The sequence below is a fragment of the Schistocerca nitens genome, chromosome 4 (genome assembly GCF_023898315.1).
Source record: "Schistocerca nitens isolate TAMUIC-IGC-003100 chromosome 4, iqSchNite1.1, whole genome shotgun sequence".
Lineage (NCBI taxonomy): Eukaryota > Metazoa > Arthropoda > Insecta > Orthoptera > Acrididae > Schistocerca > Schistocerca nitens.
In genome coordinates, this window is record NC_064617.1 from 114,115,185 (window position 1) to 114,136,737 (window position 21,553).

Consider the following 21,553-nt stretch of genomic DNA (forward strand, 5'->3'; position numbering starts at 1 on the left):
ATTACCCAGTCACCTGTTATGCGTCAGACACTTGGGGCGACCTTTAGGAGCACACAGGGAGGAATAAGAAAAAGAGAAATCTTAAACACTGAAGCGGAGGAAGGGTAGGAGAAGGTGAACGAAGAAAAAGAAAAGGAACAAAAAACAGTGGTGAGACTGTTCCGATGTCAGCTACTGAAAATGCGGAACACATTCCCAAAAACACCCTAGACATGTTAGCCAAGGGAGGGGTAAAAGAACAGCAAAAGGATAGACATGCAGCATGGACAGCAAAAGATGCTAAAAAGGCTGGGGTCCTCAGGTAGCCAAGCACGAACCAACCCACCTGGAGGGAGGGAGGGAGGGGGGGGGACCAGTGTGGTGCTGGCGAACCATAACAATGATGGTTACTGAGCAGCCCATTACCTATTCATCCAAGACACTGAAACCCACTAGAATTACCCACAGCTCATAAACAGGCTCTGGCAATCATCTTTGCCATTAAGAAATTCCATATGTTTCTCTATGAGACTAAGTTTACGCTCATTACTGACCATAAACCGTTGGTAGCACCATTTGGACCACATTCACGGCTTCTGAAGCAGATGGCTCAAAGGTTCCAACATTGGACTCTTTTACTTAGTTCTTACAATTACACCATTAAATAAAAGCCTACTGCACAACACACAAGCACAGATGCACTCACTCTATTGCCCTCAGGACCAGATCCAGCTTGTGACTAACAGTAGGTCTCCTGTTTCCATACTGACATATAACGACAATGCACCTTGGAAGGATTTCCCATCACAGCTACTTACATCTCTGCAGGCAAGCATTGTGCCTGTACTTTACATGTCACCCACTATGTGCTACATAGGTGGCCCACTCACTTTTCAGAATCTGCTGATCCAGACCTCTGAGCCTGAGTTTGCCTCTCTCATCATTTGTCCTTTTTTTTATGGCACAAAACTGCTATGGTCATTAGTGCCCATTCTGTGGCTTAAGGAAGTGTAAAATCGGAAATCGGCAGCAATGGGAGCGAAACTCAAAAAGTGGAGAAACTACAAAACACAAGGAAAGCTTAGAAAACCACTATGGGGTTGTTTCCCCCAAAAAGAGCTTCAAATGACCAACGTCATCTCACTAACACTGATAAACTTGAGGACGCAATCGGATGAGTGCGTGTCATCTGCTAAATTGGAAGATATATCAGGTGACAGCTGTAAACAGGCGCATAGCGGAGTAAAATAGGGGCACTGAAGTAAAAGGTGTCTCACCGTCCACAGTTGAGAGCAGTGGGGACAAAGTGGGGAAGGATTGCCACTTAAAAGATGTCGATGGCTAAAAAGACAGTGCCCTATCCAGAGTCTAGTTAAAATTACCTCCCGACGACGAGTTCAGGAGGAAGAGGTCCAAGCACAGGGAAGAGCTCTCACGTCCCGCAATTTATTATTGGGAAGTATAGACCAATGTGCGTGCCATAAAAGAGCAACAAGACGACATAAAACACTCTGTAGATTGGCGAAGGGGACCATGTGAACAGCAGGCTGAGGAAGAGAGACTGCAGCCTTGGCCGCTATATTGGCCACTTCATTTCCACGGATACCAACGTGTCCTGGGATCCAGAGGAATACCACACAGATGCCCCCCAAGTGGAGGCAGTCCTGAATCTGGTGGACCAGAGGGTGGACAGTGTAAAGAGCTTGGAGACTGAGGCGAGAGCTGAGCGAATCTGAGCATATAATATACTGTATCCGCTGATGGCAACAGATGTATTTGACAGCCTGGAGAACTGCGTAAAGCTCAGCAGTAAAAACCGAACACTGGTCGGGAAGCCGAAATCTATTAGGGGTGTCGCCAACAATATAAGCAAACCCAACACCAAATGATGTTTTTGAGCCTTCAGTGTAAATAAATGTGGCATCCTTCATTTGTGCGCATAGAGCAGCAAACGTCTGACAATAAACGAGAGAAGGGGTACCATCCTTGGGAAGCTGACAAAGGTCACGGAGCAAGCAGGTCTGGGGGCGGAGCCAAGGCGGTTATGTACCCCCAGTTGTCAAGAAAGTTTCAGGAAAGTGGAAGGAAAGAGAACGTAGCAGTTGCCAGAAGCGGACTCCTGGTGGTGGTAAAGAGGAAGGGCGGCCTGCATACCCTAAATCCAAGGAGTCGTCAAAAAAGAGGTCATGGGCTGGATTAGCGGGCATGGAAGACAGATGGCTAGCGTAACGACTCAGAAGGACAGCTCACCGATTGGACAGTGGAGGTTCAGCAGTCTCAGCATAAAGGCTTTCCACAGGGCTGGTGTAAAAAGCTCCAGACGTTAAACGCAATCCACAGTGGTGGACAGAGTCAAGACGCTGAAGAATAGAGGGCCAAGCAGAGGAGTAAACTATGCTTCCACAGTCCAATTTCGAGCGCCGACAGATCGCAGACAGCGAGCTGAGAGATAGGAAACATGGGAGGACCAGCACAGTTTTCTGTCAAACATAAGTCCCAAGAATTTAGCGATGTCCGCAAACGGAAGGTCAACAGGGCCTAGATGTAGGGAAGATGGAAAAAACTCCACATGATGCCAAAAATTGACACAAACGGTCTTACTGGGAGAAAAGCGAAAGCCGGTTTCGATGCTCCAAGAGTGGAGGCGATCGAGACATCCTTGAAGACGTCATTCGAGAAGGCTGGTCCATTGAGAGCTGTAGTAGATCGCAAAATCATCCACAAAGAGGGAGCCTCAGACATCGGGAAGGTGACAATCCACAATTGGATTTACGGCAATGGCAAACAGTACAACAATTAGCACGGAGCCCTGGGACACCCTGTTTTCTTGGGAGAAAGTATGGGATAGAGTAGTTTTCACCCACACTTTAAATGTGCGCGCTGTCATAAGTTCACGAATAAAACAGGGTAGCCGACCTCGAAATCCCCAAGAGAACAGTGTGCGGAGGATGCCTGTTCTCCAACAGGTATCGTATGCTCTCTCCAGATCAAAAAATATTGCTACTGTTTGGCGTTTCCTGAGAAAATTGTTTATGATACAAGTGGAGAGAGCAACAAGATGGTCAACTGCAGAACGATGCTTTCAAAAACCGCATTGAGCAGATGTTAAAAGGCTTCGGGACTCCAGCCACCAGGCTAAACGGCAATTCACCATACACTCCAAAACCTTACATACACTACTCGTGAGAGAAATGGGGCAATAGCTAGAGGGGAGATGTTTGTACTTTCCAGGTTTCGGAACAGGAATGACGATAGCTTCCCGCCATCTTCCGGGAAAAGTACTGTTGGCCCAAATTCGATTATAAAGGCGAAGGTGGTAACGCAGACTATGGTATGTTAAGTGCAGCAAGATTTGGACGTGGACACCATCCGGTCCTGGGGCGGAAGAGCGAGAAGAAGAGAGGGCGTGTCGGAGTTCCCACATGGAGAATACAGTATTATAGCTTTCGCTATTTTGAGAGGAGAAAGCAAGAGGTCGCACTTCTGCCACACGTTTCTTCGGAAGAAAGGCTGGCGGGTAATTTGAAGAGCTCGAAATCGCAGCAAAGTGTTGACCCAATGAGTTAGAAATTGCGACTGGGTCCACTAAGGTATCATACACAACAGTGAGCCCAGAGATTGGGAAGAAACTAGGCGTGCCAGATAACTGTCGAATTCGACTCCAAACTTCTGAGGAGGGAGTGAAGGTGTTAAAAGAGCTAGTAATAAAGTCCCAGCTTGCCTTCTTGCTATCACGGATGACACGACGGCATCGCCCACATAACTGCTTATAACGGATACAGTTGGCCAAAGTAGGATGATGGCGGAAAACACGAAGAGCATGTCTCTGCTCGCGTATTGCATCACGGGACGCCTCGTTCCACCAAGGAACTAGAGGTCGCCGGGGCAAATCGGAGGTGCGAGGTATAGAATGTTCAACGGCTCTACGAATAACTTCTGTAACATGAGTGAACCGATCGTCAACGCTAGGAAAGTGACAGTTATCGAATGTTGCTAGAGACAAAAAAAGTGTCCAATCGGCTAGGGCAAACTTCCAGCATCTCAGGCGCATAGACGGCAGTTGTGGCTGCAATCGAAGGACACATGGAAAAGGGTCATTCGAGTGTGTATCAGCAAGAGCGAACCATTCAAAGCACCGAGCTAGCTGAACTGTACTGACCAAAATAACCAAATGAGATAAATTTGTCATGGAGGAAAACAAAAATGTAGGTTCCCCAGTGTTGAGGCAAACAAGATCTGCTTAGTGGAAGAGGTCAATCAATAGAGAGCCTCACGGAAATCCCCAAAGCAGGTGGTGGGCATTGAAGTCCCCAACCGACAAATAGGGGGGCGGGAGCTGACCAAGGATATGAAGATCAGCTCTTGCCATTGGTGTGGACAATGGAATGTATATGGTAAAAAGAGAGAAGGTGTATCCAGAAAGGGAAAGACGAATAGCAACAGCTTGGAAGGAACTGTTTAAGGGGATTGGGTGATAATGGACAGTATTATGGAGAAGAACCATGAGTCCCCCATGTGCTGGAGTGCCATCAACAGATGGGAGATCAAACCGGACTGAGGGAAAACGAAGCAATCATGGGGACACAGCTTTGTTTCCTGAAGACAGAAGATGACCGGCGAGTAGGATCATAAGAGGATCGACAATTCATCCAGATTGGCTCTAATGCCATGGATATTTCAATGGATAATTGACATAGGGTGCACATAAAAGAGAAGAATCTTACCGTCAGCCAGTTAATTCAAGAATAAGTCTCACTTACCAGAAGGATTTCATTTATTTCATAAAGTTAACAACGGACCTCAGCACACACTTTTTTATAAGTTTTTAACATACATTCAACTAAGACAACATTCAAATTAAATTGAAGTAAAACGTGGGTTACACTACCTGCAACTGTTTACAGAGAGCAAGGAACTTCCCTTTGTCATCTTCTCTACATAACAAGCGTAGCAACTTCGAGATTCTCGAGTCCTCTGGAATAAAAGCACAGTACATTAACAATTGGAAATGCGCTGAATTCATTTGGAAATTTTGAAATGTTTCTTAGAGCACATTATCTAGTAAGAATGTAATTTAGAATTAAAGCAATCCACACTGATGTGACTTCTTGTCTTAACTCTAGGGCAACCACACTTACCTACAACAATTCAAACAAAAACTAATGAACATTAAAATTAACACATGGCTCAATCCTATCTCACTTCCATAAAGATACTTGCTGGACTGTGATGCAAGATAACAGATAATACATTTCTTACTGATCTTTAAGGATCTGACAGTTCTAGAAACAACTGTAGCATGCAATTTTACTTTCACATTAAATTAAATGTAAGAGGAATTAAAATCAGCAAGTATTTTAAGAGATAATCTTGTTACAGGAATATGAGAAAACTACAGCTTTTCATAAATTATGTTAAATTGTTAAGTATAACATGCTGTACAGATAGAAGACAGACCAGGACATTGACTTATAAATTAATGCAGTCTCTCTGACATAACAGAAAAAAGGTAGTGATAAGTGAATACTACCTTACAGCAGCTATGGTTATCACACCGACAAAATTATTGCTTCAGTTAACATAAAATACCTAAATATGATCAAAGACAGGCACCCGAAAGAGTTCTCTAAATTTCTGCAATGTATCAAGAACTACTGTAGCAAACTGCAGCATCTTCTGACCACAGGAAATGAAGATAGCAATTATTCTCAAGCACCTACTGTAGAAGAACTTCAAAATGATGTCAGGAAACTGTATGTATTTTCAAACTGTAATCTTTAGTGATTTGCTTGAAACCAATATTATATACTTCTTAATATATTTAATATATTGCTGATGACAATGTTATACAATATTTTTCCAAACAGGTTTACAGGGTAATTCACATGTGTGACATACACGACCCAATGTTCCCATTTAGAATAAGTTGCATGCTCAGATATATTTGGTGGGCATTTGTAATAGATTATAATATTTTCTACAGATAGATAGCTACACTTTCAGTGCCACCAACAAAGGATGCTTTCATGATTTGATGGAAGAGGCCAAGTAAGTACAATACGTACGGCATTCTGTTGCGCACACAGAAATATAGGATGCAAGCTCCACAGATACGGACTGAGATCAGAATTCCAGCCTGCTTCCTATATGCAGTATATGTTCACGTCCGTTAACGATGACAGACATCTTGCGTGGTGTGTGTGGCATCCCCTGTGACTGCGGCAGCATCTACACAAGCCAAACAATTCACACTGTTGCTAAGTACTGTGCTGACCACACTTATTTTGGAGATGGAGAAGTTGGATGTGGCTGAAAGCTGTCTACACTTCGTTCATCGTAAGTTCAATCCTAACGTAAACAAACACCCACTCACCGACTTGTGCATTAACAACAGATGATATGACACCAATAGACATTAATATCCATTATTTCATCGCTACTGAAGTGTGTGTGTCCCAATGACGCTTACTAAAGCACTGAAAATCTTTACTGTTTTGCCAATCACCATAAATGTTTAACACAAGTAGTTCTGGTTTCATATCACACTAGACAGTTGATTTTTCTGTCTTGTCAGCTGTGCTCAAGTGTTCTTTTGTCCTAGTTGATCGGCAGTGAGGGTCTAAGCACTGAGACGACCAGTCCCTCACTCGAAGGTTCATTCATCCAGAAGTAATGACATCCACCAGGAATGTACTCTCATGAGGAAAGTACACAGGAGGGTAAAAACGAAGCACTAAAGACAATACTGATGCCAGAGCTGAAAAAAATTTACGAAGTGAAGTACATCGATCTCATTGGGTCACAGCTTAGAGCAGACAAGCCATCCCTCAGGGTTCACCCATGTCAAGAGAATACCCCTGCCACATCCAACCCCTGTCAATCCGATTAAGGCTGAGGACAGCTACACAGTAAAGAATGCCTTCTACTCAAGAGTAAAAGGGAAAAAGCCAAAAATGTGATGGACATTAGCTGGACCATCAATAATAAAATACAATGAGAGAAATGGTTAAGGCCATATATGGGCTTCGCCCAGAGACCTGCATGCAAAGGGAACAGGCCCTCCCATAGCACTCCCACTCGCAATCCAGAGGTGGCAGGGTCGAGGGTCTAAATTACCTAGCACTTTACAGAAGACACCCCCAATCCCAACCACACTGCCATTGCCCTGAAGGTAGTTTAAAATGTTGTATCTGTGAATAAAAATTACTGTCATGGAGAAAATGGAGAACCAGGTCAATCATCCACGAGCCATCCGATACCATGTGAAGCAAAGAATTCGGAAGACCATGCTCAGTGTTGAGTGCCAGGAAGGGGGCATTCCACCAGGATATGAGCAGCTGTCAGTAAGGCTTCACAACCACAATGTGAGGGTAGCTCGTTGCGTAAAATGAGTCAGACTGGCATGACCGACAACAAATTAACATACAATGGGAGATTCTTTCAAGGAGAAATTGAAGGACGAGTGCCACATCGTAGTAATCTTCTTGATGATGCTGAGTTTATTAGAGGGTGCAGTAGCTTACAACATATAATTCCTTCTATGAGTTAGCAGAAGTCTTAGTTACAGCAGTAAATCTGCGTCTTGGGGTGCGGGGGTGGGGTGGAGTGTAATTGCTTCTCTAGCCAAATGGTCGAATCTGAGGAGGCAGTGTGATTATGGTCAGAGAAGATCACGAGTAACACATCACATGGTGACATAAGTAATGGTCTGCAGACCGCACACTGAAACACTGCATACTAAAACGCAGTCAAAGGAGGCCCATTTTATGAAAAAGAAGGCTCTGTTAATGGCCATTAGCTCCAATGTAAAAATGTTACATATTCCCAGCAATATATGTTCCCAGTCTTTTGTGTGTCTGTGAAAATTTGTAAAGCTGCTTTGTGTTCTGTAGTAAAATATACATCAGGAAATTGTCAAAGAGCAGCAAGAAACAGATTGTGTTTAATATGTACTGAGATTTACTGCATATTATTTCATTGTTGCACAAACTGTACTAAGTGGTATTCAAAGTTATGCCATTTGACTATTGGTTGGTTGGTTGTTGAAATTAAAAGGACCAAACCACGAGGTCATTGGTTCCTTCATCCTATATGTATCGACACGAATAACCTCCAAAGGATGATACAAAAGGCAAAACCTGGGAACCTCAAATGTACGCAAGATACAATAAGACAGATAAAACCAAGGAGAAGTAGGATTGACAAGCTGCTCTGCCCAAAATGCAGTTGGAGGTCCCCAGAGCATGGTATGCGATGAGACACGCACCCTCTGCATTACAACAGCACCGCCTAACCATTCACTACCCCACAGAAATGAACAACACAGACTAAATGATAAAAGGACATATAAAACATTAAAAAATTGACATAAAAGAACAGGGACTGAAAAGGTGGGAAGACTGGGAGCCAGGCCAGACCACTGAGCCCTGGCCACCATCGGACCCCTGGGCCTGAGCACACGAGGTGTGCCCCTCCAAACCCCTAGGTGGTCAATGAGGCCAAAGTGCCCCCATCTCACGTAGATGAGAAGAAACTACCTTATCGGATGAAACTTAAAATCAGGTCAGCCACCTTGGCACTTTCCATTAGCACCAGAGATAGCATGTGAAGAAGCTTACAATATCACCGCAGAGTAGCCAAATTCTGACTGTCTAGTAGGATATGTGCCATCCTTAGTCGGGTACCACATCGGCAGTACTGTGGATCCTCATTTCTGAGAACATGGCTGTGGGTCAGCCAAGTGTGACCAGTGCATAGTCGACACAGGACCACATATTCCCTGCGAGAAGTGTGAAGGGAAGACTGCCACAGTGTTGTGATCTCCTTTATGGCCCTCACTTTGTTTGGGAAGTACAGGGCAAACCATTCTGAGTGCCACACATCCAAAAATTGATGGCATAGAGTTGACCAAAAGTCCAATTCTGGGACTCTGATTTTGAAAATTGGAATCCTGGTAGCCAACTTTGCCAAGCATACAACATGTTCAGTTCCCCAGAGACCCCAATGTGTCCAGGGCACCAAGCAAAGACGACTGGTGGTACAGCTTCATGGAGGTCAGAAAGAAGATCCTGGACATTCCTGACTAAATGGGTGATAAGGGTAGCACTAGTCTACATCCTGATAGCTGCTCAGGGAGTTGCTGCAGATTAGAAGCATCTTGCTGGTGCTAGAACAACTGTTGTGGGAGGTGGAACTCCCAACTACGAAAAAGGACACGGTAGTTTGGGTGCTTAGGGAAGCTGTGAACATACATAGCATAACTGAGTAGCTATTGTTGGTGCCTGATCCATAGGGGTGAGACGCAGCCTCTGCGAGTAGGCTGTTCAGAGGGCTAGCTCAAAAAGCTCCTATTAGAAGTTCGCCCCACCAAGTTTGGGAAAGTAAAAGGGGGAAAGGAATGGGGAACCACACCGAAAGAGAAAACAAAAGAAGCAAATGAAAAAAATGGGGAAAACTTACACCACAAGAAAAAGTAGTGGAAGGTATTAAAACCATAGAGCAGATGGGTTGGGCTGGGTAATCACAAGAATAAAAAGAGGATGAACCAGCCACTCTGTAACACACTAAAAAGTCCACTCCAGAAAGACAAGGCAAGATGAACACGTGGGGAAAAGACGAACATCAAGACAAACAAATGCAAAGAAAGGCTAACAGAGTTAAAATGGAGGGAGGGTGGAGGCCTAGGAGAGGAGGCCACACACCCATATTTAGGTGGTACAATAAAAACTCCCCTCATGAATAAAACGTAAAACTAAATCTGGTGTTGAGGCATTGTCACCCAACACCATAGGGTGCTGGGAAGGTTAAAAGTCTGCCGCAGATCAGCTAAAATTGGGCAGTCCAACAAGATGTGGATGACGGCCATGGGGGAGCCACAGCAACGCCGAGGTTGGTCCTCACGACGGAGGAGGTGACCATGTGTCAGCCACATATTACCAATGCGGAGCCGGCAAAGGACAATAGATTCCCTGCAAGTGGATCAAATGGATGAGCACTACACACTTGTTATCTCCTTGATAACACCGAGTTTATTTGGTGTACTCAGGGTGCGCCATTCAGTATCCCAGATCACGAAAACTTTGCGGCAGAAGACCGATCGCAAACCGGTCTCCAGCAGGCCAATCTCCAGAGTTGGTTTACGGGTAGCCAGTTTGGCCAGGCGGTCAGGGAGTTCGTTGCCTGGTATCCTGACATGTCCTGGGGTCCAAATGAAGGCCACTGAACATCCTCTGTTGGAGAGGGCATAAAGAGACTCCTGGATAGTCATTACCCAAGGAAGTCTAGGGAAGCACTGGTCGAGAGCTTGTAGGCTGCTTAAGGAGTCACTACAGATGACAAGGACTCACACGGAGCAGGAGTCAGTGTGGCTCAGGCATCGAATAAGATTAAGGTGCTGCCAGCACTTGTCCTTAAGCTGACAAAGTTGGGGAAGCCAAGTTAAGCAGGTGTCTAAGACCAGTCCCAAAAAGCGGTAAGTATCCACTACATCTAGTAGTTGGTCATCAAGGTAAACTTCAAAATGGGGATGGACAGTACAATGACAACAGAAGAGCATGACAAGTTTTGGCAGCCAAAAACTGAAAACTGAGTGATGGCCCACGTCTGCGCCTTCCGTACAGCTCCCTGCAGCCAGTGTTCAGCCACAACATTAGAAGAGGATTGGTTGGTTGGTTTTGGGGTTTGATGGGGGCTAAACATCGAGGTCATTAGTCCCCAGTTCCAAACAGACATACCTGTAAAAGGTCTATACAATAAAAGCGTAAGCTCTGCACCCCGAGGGAGGGAACACCAAGGGGTACAAAGCTAAAATGAACACCGCAGTAACACAAAATAGAGGACACTTAAAAGGAGCAGAGCAAATAGTTGACTAGAGTAAAACAGACTACAGTGGTTGATGGATCAGGTAAAAGGTCAACCACTCAACTACAAACGAAGAACATCCAGCTGGAACGCATTGATAGAGGTAGCAACACAACTTGTTACTATAAAAAGACACTATTTTAGTATCCACGTCACAATTAAAAGGCGCTGGACTGGGTGTAGCCTGAGAAATCGTGTGAGAGTGCCCACACTAGAGCGAGTGATAAAACCCAGCTGCACGGATAAAACGTAAAACTGAGTCAGCTATAGAGGCATAGTCACCGAGAATTAAAGGAAGTGCAGCTGGTAAAGTAAAGGACTGCCGCAAGGGGGCTAAGAGGGGGCAGTCCATCAGAAGATGGACCACTGTCAGCCCTGCATCACAGCGACACTTGGGCGGGTTCTGACGACGATGGAGATAGCTGTGGGTCAACCGTGTATGTCCAATTCGGAGACGGCAGAGAACAACTGAGTCCCTACGCGTGTCCCTCAAGGATGAGTTCCATACAACTGTGGACAACTTGACCATGTGGAGCTTATTGGCGTGTTCAAGACAGACCATTCAGAGCTACAGACATCGCGGACCTTGCGATGTAGGGCTGACCGGAGGTCTCTTTCCACGACATCAAGCTCCAGGGTTTGCGAAGGGGTGACCTGCTTGGCCAACCGATCGACACTTTCGTTTCCTGGAATGCCAATGTGGCCAAGGGTCCACACAAACGTCGCTAAACGACCACACTCGGCAAGAGCAAAACAGCATCTTTAATACCACGCACCAAAGGGTCCCAAGAAAAACAATGGTCGAGTGCTTGCAATCCACTCGGAGTCACTGCATATGACAAATGACTCCCCAGGGCAGAAGGAAAGGTGAGCAAGTGCACAATAAAGAGCAACCAGCTCAGCAGTGAAAACACTGCTCCCACAAGGCAGGGAATGCTGCTCAACGTAGTCGCTGTGGATGAAAGCAAACCCAGTGCGTCCATCGACCACAGAACCAACGATGTAGACTACAGCTGCATCGCGAAACGAGGCAAGAAGAGCCAGGAATTGTTGAAGACTGGCAGGTGGAACGGAGGACTTGGGAGTCGCAGGACAAATCCAAGCAAAGCCGCAAGCGAGGGAGGGACCAAGCAGGGGTAGAAGAAGAGGGCCGGAAGGATGGAGGAAGGGGAAAGGACTCGAGTGACGAGAGAAGGGAACGAACGCAGACTGCGATCGGGAGACCCGACCTAGGCCGCCGTCGTGGGGAGGGTAGTGCAGAAGATGGGAAAAAGCAGCCTGCAGTTTGGGGGGGGTCGGGCGAGGCATGAACGCAGGCGATGTATGACACAAGCAACTGCTGTCGGCGGAATCGTAGGGCAGGGATTCCAGCTTCTACAACAAGGCTAGTTACCGGACTAGTGAGGAAGGCACCTGTCGCCAGTCTGACGCCACAATGGAGAATCGGGTTGAGGATCTGCAACGTTGAAGGTGCTGCTGAGTCATACGCCACGCTCTCGTAGTGGAGACGGGACTGGACTAAGGCCTTATAGAGCTGTAGGAGGGTTGTTCGTGCAGCCCCCCAAACGGTGTGGCTGAGGCAGTGAAGGATGTTGTGCCGCTAGCACCGTTGTTTAAGCTCGCGAAGATGAGGTGTCCACGTGCACTGAGCATCAAACAGCACGCCAAGGAAGCAATGCGTCTCCTCAATACGAAGGAGTTCATTGGCAAGGTAGAGCTCTGGATGGAGGTGGACCGTTCGACGATGACAGAAATGCATCACTGGAGTCTTAGAGGCTGAGAACTGAAAAGCATGGTTGGATGCCCAAAAATGTGCCTTACGGATAGCTCCCTGCAGCTGCCGTTCAGCGACACTGATGCTTCGGGAACTGTAATAAAGACAATAGTCATCGGCATATAGAGAGGAACAGACCGATGAGCCCACCACAGCCGCAAGACCATTAACCGCCACCAAAAAGAGGGGAACACTGAGAACTGGGCCCTGTGGGACACCGTTCTCCTGAATATGAGCAGAGATAAAATGTGTGCCAACTCTAACCCGAAAGGAGCGATTGGAGAGAAAATTCCGTAGAAAAATACGAAGTGGACCCCGTAAGCCCCATTCGTGCAGCATAGCAAGGATATGATGGCGCCAGGTGGTATCATACGCCTTCTGGAGATCAAAGAAAACAGCAACTAGATGTTCTTGCCGAGTAAAAGCTGTATGAATAGCCGACTCTAGCGAGACTAAATTGTTGATTGCTCAGCGGCCCTGATGGAAGCCCCCCCTGTTGCTGGGCTAGGAGGGCCCGAGCTTCGAGGATCCACATGAGCCACCGACTCACCATCCATTCTAGGAGTTTGCACATAATGTTGGTAAGGCTGATAGGGCGATAGCTATCAACCACCAGCGGATCTGCTAAGGCTGACAGGGCGATAGCTATCAACCACCGGCGGATCTGCACCAGGTTTCAGCACCGGGATGGTAACGCTATCCTGCCAACGAGTTGGGAAAACGCCCTCCGCCCAGATGCAGTTAAACAGGGTGAGTAATTCACCCTGACAGTGCGCCGAAAGATGGCAAAGAAACTGGTTGTGAATTCGGTCTGGACCTGGAGAGGTATCAGGGATTAACCGCTGAGCCCGAGCCCGCAGCTGTTTAAAGGCAACCAGATTCTCTAGGGAAAGATGATGCCGGTGTCATTCCAGGGCACGCCGGCGGTCCCGGATAGCTTCTGCAATCTTTGGTGTCCACCAAGGGATTGACTGACGCCTTACGGTACTTGAAGAGCAGAGGACAGTTGCCTCAGCAGCAGAAACAATGGCCATAGTGACCTCGTCCAGTGCCAAATCAATGTCACCAGGAAGTGGAGCAATGGCCACAGTAGCTGAGGTGTAAGCTGCCCAATCAGCTCCACGAAGAGACCATCGTGGGAGCTGGTCAGGGGGTTGGGACTGAAGAAGAGAAACCAGGATAGGAAAGTGGTCATTACCACAGAGGTCGTCGTGGACCCTCCAACTGAGGTATGGAAGAAGACCTGGGCTACTAAGAGAGGTCACTGGCCGAGTATGTGCCATGAGTCAAGCTAAAATATGTGGGAGCACCAGTGTCAAGGAGGCAAATGTCCTGCTGTGCCAAGAGAGCCTCAACGTTCCTACCCTGGCCTGAGATCTGGGCCCCACCCCATAAAGGGTGGTGGGCATTAAAGTCCCCCAAAAGGAGGAATGGCGGCAGGAGCTGGGCGAACAAGGCAGCTAGGTTGGCAAGAGGGACAACCTCATCCGGGGGAAGGTAGAGGGAACAGATGGTAAGCTTCATTCCTGCCCAGACTAACAGCCACAGCCTTGAGAGCCGTGTGAAGTGGCAATGGGGCACTAGGAGCAGTGGCAAGAACATAAACACAGACACCGCCAGACACCCTGTCGTATTCTATGCGGTTCTTATAGTAACCCAGGTAGCCACATAGGGAGGGGGTCCGCCGAACAGGAAACCAGGTTTCCTGTAGGTCTAGACAAGTGGCAGGGAAGCGGTACAAAAGCTGTTTCAACTCAGCAAGGTGGTGGAAAAAACCACAGCAATTCCATTAAAAAAGATAATGGTATCAGACTGTGAAGACATGAAAGAACCTGGGAGGGGGGATAGGTTACGCCTTAGAAGTGCTCGCCGCCACCGATTGCGAAGTAGCCTGATCAACTTCCATAGGAGCTGCGGGTCGAGCGACATCTAGCTCCTGAAGGGGCGCTAGATGCTCCCCATCATCTTCAGGTGCAGTGGTGAACTCCTTTTCTGTCTCTATGTCCTTCTCCTTTTGCTTTTTCTTCTTTTTGGTAGGGTCCCATTTGTCCTTCGGTTTATCTGGCTGAGTGGGCTTTTCTGACCCAGTCTCATGGACCGAGGAAGACCTGGAAGCCCTACAGGCCTCAGGTGGTGGCTTTTTCAGCCACTGGCTGACATCTGGAGGGGCAGTAACAATGGAAGGGAGGACACTAAGCGATCCCTTCCGTGCGAGGGGAGCCAGAGGAGTCCCCAAAGAAGGAGGGGTCATTACTCCCAATGTTGATAACAGGGGAGCAACGGAAGAGGATGTTCCCCCAAATACCTGGGGAGCAGGAATAGACGGCCGGGCTAAAAGGCCACAAAAAGCAGCTGAGCTTGGGGGCTCGTCGCCAGGGATGGTGACAGCGAAGCTGCTGCAGCAAACGTCGATGAAATGCGCACAAGGTGAAGTCTGTCAGACTTGCGTTTAGCCTCTATGTAAGCAAGCCTTATACTCCATAATCTTCCGTTCTTTTTGATAAACCGCGCAGTCTGACGAGCAAAAGGTTTAAGGGCGCTCAACTACTGAGGTCATTAGCGCCCAGTCACTGTTGTTAGAGCACATGGAATCTAGTAAAAATCAAGGGGATGGGGAGACACCAGAAAGACCTGACAAAGATGCAGATAAAATAAGTAAAAAGGTTAGATGTCTTTGGACAAGCCAGTCAAAGTTATAAAACACAGAATACGAGCAGCTGCTCGAGTGTCATCAGCTAAAATATCTGGTAAAGTAGATGGCAGGGACAGGACAACACGAAATTGACTAAAACGGGGACATGACAATAAAACATGGCGCACTGTTAATGCCTGACCACAAGGGCACTGCGGGGCTGGGTCACCAGAGAGCAGGTAGCGGTGGCTAAACCGGCAATGCCCAATCCGCAACCTGGTCAGAAGGACCTCCTCTCGCCGAGATGGTCGGGAGGAGGTTGTCCAAGCAGTTGGGAGCGGTTTTACTGCCCGGAGCTTGTTTCCTTGGAGGGATGACCAAGCATCCCACCACAACGACACAAGCCTCTTACAAACATCCCCACGAACGTCAGATGACGGGACACAATGGGAGGCTGGCCGAGGCAGGAGGACTGCAGCCTTGGCTGCAGCATCCGCAGCCTCATTCCCAGGCACTCCTACATGTCCGGGAACCCACAGAAAGCTGACAGGAGAACCATTATCATCAAAAGAATGGAGGGACTGCTGTATCCGTTGAATCAAGGGATGGACTGGATTTGGAGCTCCAAGGCTCTGAAGAGCACTGAGTGAGAGAGCCGAGTACATACGATGAATGGCGGTGGCGGCGGGCATACTGAACGGCCTGATGGAGAGCAAAAAGCTTGGCCGTAAAGCTCGAACATTGGTCGAGGAGCCAGTATTTAAAGGTGGCGGCCCCGACGACAAAGGCACAGCCGACACCATCGTCAGTTTTGGAGCCATCGGTGTAAATAAAGGTGTGACCGGCAAGTCGAGCACGAAGTTCGACAAACCGTGAGCAATACACTGCAGCCGGAGTACCCTCCTTCGGGAGTGAGCTGAGGTCGAGATAAATATGAACCGGAGCCTGGAGCCAAGGTGGTGTCGGGCTCTCACCCTCTCTGAAGGTGGTAGGGAGGGCAAAATCCAATTGTCGAAGCAGGCGACGGAAGCGGACTCCGGGGGGCAGCAGGGCAGACACATACAACCCGTACTGACGGTCGAGAGAATCGGCGAAGAAGGACTGGTAAGAGGGGTGGTCGGGCATAGACAACAGCCGGCAGGCATACCGACACAGCAGTACGTCGCGCCAGTAGGTCAATGGTAATTCGGCAGCTTCAGCATAAAGACTCTCGACAGGACTAGTGTAGAAGGCTCCGGTCGCAAGACATAACCCCCGATGGTGGATGGAGTTGAGACGGCGTAAGAGGGATGGCCGAGCGGACGAGTAGACGAAGCTCCCATAATCCAGCTTCGATCGGACTATGGACCGATACAAGCGAAGCAGGACAGTGCGATCCGCTCCCCAAGATGAACTGCTAAGAACTCTGAGGACATTAAGGGAACGTGTACAACGGGCCACCAAATAAGAGACATGCGGAGACCAACACAGTTTCCTGTCCAACGTGAGCCCTAGAAACTTGATTGTTTCCACAAATGGGAGAACAACGGGACCGAGATGTAAGGATGGCGGAAGGAACACTTTATATCGCCAAAAGTTGATACAAATAGTCTTCTCTTCAGAGAACCGGAAGCCATTTGCCACACTCCATGAGTAGAGGCTGTCTAGACAACGCTGAAGGCAGCGCTCCAGGAGGCATGTTCTCTGGGCACTGCAGTAGATCGCGAAGTCATCGACAAAGAGAGAGCCTGAGACATTAGGTGGAATGCAATCCATAATTGGATTGATCGCGATGGCAAAAAGGGCTACGCTCAAGACGGAGCCCTGAGACATTCCGTTCTCCTGGAGGAAGACGTCGGACAATACGGAACCCACACGTACCCTAAACTTTCGATCCATTAAAAAGGAATCAATAAAAAGGGGCAGGCGACCACGTAGGCCCCACCTGTGCATAGTGCGGAGGATACCTCCTCTCCAACAGGTATCATAAGCCTTCTCCAAATCGAAGAACACGGCTACCGTTTGGCACCTTCGCAAAAAGTTGTTCATGATGAATGTCGACAAGGTCACAAGGTGGTCAACAGCGGAGCGGCGGCGACGAAAGCCGCATTGGACATTAGTAAGTAGCCGTCGAGATTCAAGAATCCAGACTAACCGAGCATTAACCATGCGCTCCATCACCTTACAGACACAGCTTGTAAGAGAAATGGGGCGGTAACTAGAAGGAAGGTGTCTATCCTTCCCGGGTTTGGGTATAGGAACAACGACGGCGTCACGCCAACGCATGGGGACCTGACCTTCGGTCCAGACGCGATTGTAGGTACGAAGAAGGAAGCTTTTGCCCGCCGGAGAAAGGTGTGCCAGCATCTGAACGTGAATGGCATCTGGCCCCGGAGCAGAGGACCGGGACAGTGCAAGCGCACGTTTGAGTTCCCGCATAGTAAAGGGGGCATTATAAGTTTCCAGATTCAGCGAGTGGAAGGAAGGTCGCCGAGCCTCTTCTGCCTCTTTCCTGGGAAGGAAGGCAGGGTGGTAATGGGCGGAGCTTGAAACCTCCGCGAAAAACCGGCCGAAGGCGTTGGAGACAGCCACAGGATCAACGAGGACCGCATTACCTGAGGTCAGGCCAGGTACCGAGGAGTGGGCCTTAATGCCCGACAGAAGAGGGAGTAAAACTGTTAAAGGAGCTGGTGAAAGAGGCCCAACAAGCTTTTTTGCTGTCTTTGATGACTCTACGGCATTGCACTTGGAGTCGTTTGTATTCAATACAATTCGCCAACGTAGGATGGCGGCGAAAGGTGCGTAAAGCACGTCGTCGAGCACGGATAGCGTCCCTACAAGCCTCGTTCCACCAGGGGACGGAAACGCGACGTGAAGAAGAGGTAGTACGAGGAATGGAACGTTCGGCAGCATTGATGATAACAGCCGTGAGGTATTCGACCTGACTGTCACAACTGAGAAAATCATGGTCCGGAAAGGTCGCCAGGGAGGAGTAAAGTCCCCAGTCAGCTTTCGGTATGTTCCAGCTCGAAGGACGTGGGGATGGGGTGTGGTGCAGGAGACGAACGACACAGGGGAAGTGGTCGCTCGAATAGGTGTCAGAAAGGACATACCACTCGAACCGACGGGCAAGAGTGGTGGAAGAGATCGAGAGGTCCAAGTGGGAGTAGGTATGAGTAGAGTCCGAGAGGAAAGTCGGGGCGCCAGTATTGAGGCAGACAAGATTGAGATGGTTGAAGACATCCGCCAAGAGGGAGCCTCTTTGACAGGATGCAGGAGAGCCCCAAAGGGGATGATGGGCATTGAAGTCGCCAAACAATAAAAACGGCGGGGGAAGCTGAACCATCAGGTGCATCATGGCAGCCCGACTAACAGCAGAAGACGATGGAGTGTAGATGGTACAAACTGAAAAAATAAAAGCTGAAAGAGTAATACGGACAGCTATTGCTTGGAGTGGGGTGGTCAATGGGATGCGATGGTAATAGACATCGTCTCGAACGAGCAACATGACCCCACCATGAGCTGGGGTACCGTCCACAGGGGTGAGGTCCTACCGCTCCGAGGTATAGTGGGTAAAGGCAATACGGTCAGCTGGGCGCAACTTGGTTTCCTGGAGACCAAGGACAAGCGGACAGTGCAGGCGGAGGAGCAGTTGTAATTCCTCCCGATTAGATCGAATACCTATTATGTTCCAATGTAACAAGGCCATCGCTAGTCAAAAAGTTGGGGGAACGAGACGGGGGAAGAGCTGGTCACCTCGACGGCCGCGGAGGGCCAGGTTGCGAGGGAACAACGCTACAACCGGCGGGAGGTGGATCCGGTTCCATCGAGTCGTCGCCAGCTGCGGCCGCTGTCCCTGGTTGTGTAGGAGGGGCAGCATCATTTGCCGACGAGAGGCCAGCTGAGCACCTGGCAGCAGAGCGTCCTGGCGAAACTGAGGACGGCCGGGAGCAGCGACTCACGGATGGAGCGTCAGACAAAACACGCCGGGGTGGAGAGGGGGATAGAGACTACTTCTTGGAGGCCTTCTTGGAAGGCCGAGGAGGCACAGGGATGGTGGGCTGGACCCGAAGAAGGTCCTCACGCACGGGGTCCATTTTGGAACGCCGGACCTCGGAAGCTGGGGTCCGGAACGTTTCCCCGATGGACGCCTGAGAAGAGGATCGCTTCTCAGGTGGCGGGGGGAGAGGAGGAGGAAGAAGGGTGGCCCCTGGGGCAGAGGGGCCGGGGGCCACGGGGGAGGAGGATTTGGAAGGGAGGGATTTGGGAGGCAGAGGCAGAGCCCCCTGATGGGCGGAGGAGGCGGAGGGGGAACAGGATAGGGGTGAGGATACCGCGGAAGGAGTGGACACAACTGAGGCAAACGAAGTGGTCAACGGCACGGGATGGAGGCGGTCTTATTTCTTCCTGGCCTCAGAATAAGAGAGCCGATCCAAAGTTTTGAGTTCTTGTATCTTCTTCTCCTTCTGATATGCAGGGCAGTCAGAGGATCTAGGCGAGTGGATGCCAGGACAATTAACGCACCGAGGTGGTGGGTTGCATGTATGTTCCTCACGAAGAGGGCGTCCACAATCGCCACAAAGGGGCTCAGCCTCACACCGTGACGACATGTGCCCAAAGTGCAAACACCGAAAACAGCGTATAGGAGGCGGGACGTAGGGTCGCACGTCGCACCGGTAGCACATCACCTTTACCTTCTCCGGGAGAACGTCCCCCTCGAAGGCGAGGATAAAGGCCCCGGTGTCGATGCGACGGTTTTTGGGGCCGCGCTGGACTCGCCGGACGAAATGCACGCCTCTGCGCTCCAGGTTGGCCCTGAACTCATCAGATTGCAGCAGGAGGTCCCGATGAAAAATAACCCCCTGCGTCCTATTTAGTGCCAGATGCGGGACAATGGACACTGGGATGTCCCCTAGGCGGTCGCACGCATGGAGCGCCGCCGACTGTGTGGCGGAGGTGGTCTTTATAAGAACGGACCCCGAACGCATCTTACTGAGAGCCTCGATTTCCCCGAAGATGTCCTCAATGTGCTGAACAAAGAACATGGGCTTGGAGGTGGCGAACGTCCCCCCATTGGATCGAGAACAGACCAAATAGCGGGGTAAGTACTTCGCCCCAAGCCGCCGGGCCTGTCCCTCCTCCCAGGGAGTGGCCAAGGGGGAAAGGGCAGGAGAACCAGAACTAGAAACGGTACCTTTTCTTTTGAAAGACTCGGCCGCAGAGCGACCTGATACGTGTTGACGTTTCATCTGCGAAACGTCCGCCCCGATACCAACCACTCCGACCAGGGGCTCTCCCCACGGGCGCCACCCAGCCTCAGCAAGGGCCACCTGGCAGGATGACTGTTGCCGGGAGTCCTGATGCCCCAAGGAGACAGGCATCTACTCCTTGGCCGACGCGAGGAGGGTGCAGCTCAGGTATCGGCAGTACGATCCCTGTGTTGTCAGGGGGCTACAACCTAGAGGGTACATGACGACCCCACCACAACTGGCTGGCTACTGTGCTGGATTTCTGGTGCCATGGAAAGTCCATCATGATCGTAGGTGCAGATGGGGACGCACTATGGGCGTAACTTGTACAACCCATCAGGCGTTTAGGCCCAATTTGAGGAATAGTGGGTGTGGGTACAATGCCGGTACAATGCTGAGTGCCAAGGTCTTAGTGCACTTAGGACCAGTGGTACACCACGTAAGGCGTCCTTCCCCAAAAGGCTCGTACTTCTGTAGAATTTTGAAAAATGGAGGTCAAACCCCAAGGGGGACCATCACATGGAAGGCCGAAACGGTTGAAACTCCTTTTAGTCGCCTCTTACGACAGGCAGGAATACCTCGGGCCTATTCTTACCCCGGACCCGCAGGGGTAGACGAGCAAGGTGAATGTTTCTGCCTGCAGCTGACACAAACAGGGGGCGGCGAACATGGGACATTGGGATGGGAGGCACGTCCACAATCCCGACAGGTAGGGTTGGTGTCACATCCCTATGACATATGCCCAAACCTCCAGCACTTAAAGCAGCGCATGGGAGGAGGGATGCAAGGCTTAACATCACATCAATATATCATCACCTTGACCTTCTCTGACAGGGTGTCTCCCTCGAAAGCCAAGATGAAGGCGCCGGTGGCGACCCTACTATCTTTAGGTCCCCTGAAGACACGTCGTACAAAGTGGACACCGCGGGGTTCCAGATCTGCACGGAGCTCGTCGTCAGACTGCAACAACAGGTCACTCTGAAAAATAAGTCCCTGAACCATATTGAGGCTCTTATGAGACGTAATGGAGACTGCAACACATCACTGAGCTTGTCACAAGCAAGCAATGCCCGTGACTGT

The 21,553-nt window shown here is 49.4% G+C and overlaps 1 protein-coding gene across 1 annotated transcript in view; it reads right to left on the bottom strand.

Annotated features, from left to right (window-relative positions):
• LOC126253189 (serine/threonine-protein kinase SMG1) overlaps window positions 1-21,553 on the bottom strand; it is a 395,243-nt gene that overhangs the window by 348,496 nt on the left and 25,194 nt on the right. Inside the window, exons 2-3 of the mRNA XM_049954353.1 lie at window positions 8,613-8,622; window positions 4,868-4,964 (exon numbers count right to left, since the gene is read on the bottom strand). Coding sequence (XP_049810310.1) covers window positions 4,868-4,964; window positions 8,613-8,622 — 107 coding nt within the window. The remainder of the gene's footprint in view (window positions 1-4,867; window positions 4,965-8,612; window positions 8,623-21,553) is intronic.